Source organism: Corvus brachyrhynchos, unplaced genomic scaffold (genome assembly GCF_000691975.1).
Source record: "Corvus brachyrhynchos isolate BGI_N302 unplaced genomic scaffold, ASM69197v1 scaffold68, whole genome shotgun sequence".
Classification (NCBI taxonomy): domain Eukaryota; kingdom Metazoa; phylum Chordata; class Aves; order Passeriformes; family Corvidae; genus Corvus; species Corvus brachyrhynchos.
The window spans coordinates 3,840,447-3,843,589 of record NW_008240039.1 but is presented as its reverse complement, the minus strand read 5'-3'; the positions used below and the strand labels follow the sequence as shown (position 1 = coordinate 3,843,589).

The 3,143-nt window shown below is 58.2% G+C and overlaps 1 protein-coding gene across 2 annotated transcripts in view; it reads left to right on the top strand.

Moving 5' to 3' along the window:
- The first annotated feature begins 702 nt into the window (after positions 1-702).
- The window catches only part of CHD5 (chromodomain helicase DNA binding protein 5), a 22,334-nt gene continuing 19,893 nt past the window's right edge, over positions 703-3,143 (top strand). For both annotated transcript variants that reach the window (XM_017744086.1, XM_017744085.1), the window contains exon 1: positions 703-1,086. In XM_017744086.1, coding sequence (XP_017599575.1) covers positions 718-1,086 — 369 coding nt within the window. In that variant the 5' untranslated portion in view covers positions 703-717. The remainder of the gene's footprint in view (positions 1,087-3,143) is intronic.

Here is a 3,143-nt window from a genome sequence, read left to right as displayed (position 1 = left end):
CCCCGAGCGGTGCCTGGGGGCGGGCTGGTCCCCCGGGCTGGGCTTGATGCAGCGATGCCCGCCCTGCCAGACCTAAACCAGCACAGAGTGAGTCAGAGAATCATGGAATCACAGGGTGATTTTGGTTGGGAGGGATCTTAAAGACCATCCAGTTCCACCCCACTGCAATGGGCAGGGACACCCTTCCCTAGAGCAGGTTGCTTCAAGCCCCAGCCAGCCTGGTCTTGAACACTTCCAGGGATGGAGCATCCACAGCTTCTCTGGACAGCCTGTGCCAGGGTCTCACAAAAGTCGAGTGAGCGATATGTCCTGACGGCTCCGAGGTGGTGCTGTATGAGCTCAGAAATTAAAAATAAAGACACAGGCCCAAAGCCGTGTGGAGACTGGCTGGGCTGCTGGGATGCACCGGGTTTGGGGAGATAATGACAGGAAGGGGAGGTGTGTGCTAGCATCAGTGCCTCTGCCCAGGGCCGGGTCCCTGAGCTGGTGTGAGCAGCCCAGAACAACCTGGGAGCTGTGGCACCCTGGCACCCATTTTCCACATGGATCCTTCCTCTCCTCCACTCACTGCGTTTTTGTGAGCTCTGCCTGGGGATCGGAAAGGTAAAAGCCGAGTGCTCCCCCAGTGTCTGCAGGCCCAGGTTAGCAGGAGCAGCAGCACACGGGGTGTGCCCGTGCCCATCTCCCAAGCGCGCAGTGTAGGCTGACCACACCTCCATGCTGGCTGTGAGTGGCAGGAGGATCTGGGCATGGGAAGAGCTGGGGCTGGTGCTGCTGGGCAGGACCCTCGAGGGGCACCAGCGGGGCAGCTGCCAGCGTGAGGGTCTGCAGGAGAGGCCACAGAGCTCCGTGTCTCGTGGCCTGAAGCTGCTGCTCAGGTGTGTTCCTCTGATGGTGAGCACAGTGTCCTGTGCCTGTGCAGTCTGCCCACGTGAGCTGTCCCTTTTGTCCCCAGAAGAAGATGATGGGGTGCTGGAAGGATTGGATGAGTTTTTTACAGAAGACCAAGTTGTGGTACCGAAAAAGAAGAAATCCAAGAAGCTGAAAGATGGCAAGGCTGCCAAAATCAAGAGGAGGAAGAAGGAGGTAACACTGCATTTTCTCACACTGGGCTGGGGCTCCTCAGCTGTGGGGCAGAGGCAGCAGCTCAGAGTGCTGCTGGCAAGCACCTCTTGGGTCTCTGTGGATGGAAAGAAGGGTCATTATCAGGGTTTTCCCTCACTGTGCAGGTACTCTCCCAGCCCTGGGAGATGACCCAGCACCAGGGCATGGTGCCTCTTGCCCAGCTTAACTGCTCGGGGGTGGCAGTGGTCTCTGGGGAACAGCTGGGGAGAAAAGGGACCTCCATGCCTCCTGGCAGTGATGCAGGTGCCTGCCCCACAGGAGCAGCTTGGCTCTCATGAGTACATTGGTACCTGCAGTGGTACTGTCCAGCCCCTTGTGTTGAGTTCCTCCTGCCCATACCACAGTTCAGCATCCAGGGGACAGCAGTAAATCTTGCTGATGTGTGCTGCACCAGCACAGCATCTGGGGCTCATGTTCCCAAGGAAGGAGATGCAAACCACGACGCTGGGACATGATTGGGGCAGAGCTTGGAGGTTTCTGTGGATACTGGTATTGGCCACACTCATTCCAGGTGTTTGCAAGTGAGATAGTCCAGGGGCCTCCAGGGCTTGGCACGTGGAAGGACTCTTGGGCCTTCTGTAGGAAAACAAAGGTGAGGATTTGTGTCCTCGAGGGTCAGGCCCTGAGGCTGCACTGGAGGTGTGCTGCTGGGTGGAGAAGGCTGACTGGCACTGCTCCCAGAGCCGTGTTGTGCCACATGGGCTCTGCCTCTCACTGTCCTATGCCCAGACAGTGCTGGATGTGAGGACAGGAGCAGACATCTTGTGTGCTGGCCCTTTTCCTGCCTAAATGCAGACAGGCTGCTGGGAAGAAAGGGCGAGTAGTGACGGTTCCTCAGCCCCCTACTTCCCCTGCTGTGGCTGGGGAGAAGTCGCTCATCCAGCACAACGGGGCATGCCCTCCTCTTGCCAAGGCGGGGCTGGGTGTTGCTGATCTTCCCAAGAGAGCTGTAAACAGATCTGCTGGATGAGGTATCACATTGAAGTGCATGTGGTATGGGTAGGAGTGTGATGAACTGCTGGTTTAAAGGCAGGTGATTCCATCCTGCACTGTCTCTTGCAGAAGTCATGGCCCTGAGGAAGCTTGTTCCCATCGTGGCCATGGTGATGTTCTCTTTCTGCAGCTACCACACAAAGCTGGCTGGGGCTCTCTGCTCCCTCTACTTCTCCCATCATTAGGCACAGTTTTTTCCCTTTACTGTTTTCTGAGAGGGGGAAAATAAAAATAAAACACAACTCCAAGGTGTTTTCACCTCTGCCCCTTTGCTGTCACTGCTGACCTGCCTGAGTCCTGCAGCTGTGTGTGCAGCTTGTGCTGAGCTTGGCTGCTGCTGCGCTGGGGGTGGGGAGGAAATAACAGGCTGAGAGCACTCCTGTTTATTAATTAATGCCTTGTGTGGGCAGCTCTAACCAACCTCGGTTCCACCTGTGGCCGACTGTCCCCTCATCTGTCAAATCCAGGGAGAAGCTGGTGCTGGAGCTGTTGGCACGAAGCAGCACCTAGGCTGCCCTTGGGGTCAGAGGGTAAAAGATAGAGGACCTTGAATGGGGCTTCCTTTTCCTGAACTTCTCAAGAGTTTTGGGGGCAGATGAGCCTTCCTCCTGCTAGAGGCGGGTGGGAGTGACGTGCAAGCCTTGGTGTGAGGCCAGTGCCTGTGCCCGCTGCAGTCGCCGGGCGCTATGTGGGCGCGGGGCAGGAGCGGTGCCACGCCGCACTGCCGCGGGAATTCGCCGGCTCCAGCCGCAGTGGAGCTCGCGGCGCCGCAGGAATCGGTGCTGCAACCCCCCGGAAAAAAATCCGCGCGGAACAGCCGGGCTGTGGTTGGAACCTCAGCGCAGGCAGATGAAGGTCCTTGGCAGGGAAGGCAGCGGAGAGGGAGATTCAACCTGTACTGCAGCAGTTCCCATGGAAACCAATTATCCTGTGCCCAATTCCAGCTGTTCCTAACCCCGCTGAAGGAGAGGCGCGGGCTGCTCCGAGCCGGGAGGGACCGGGCGGCCGCGCTGGCCGGCGCGACC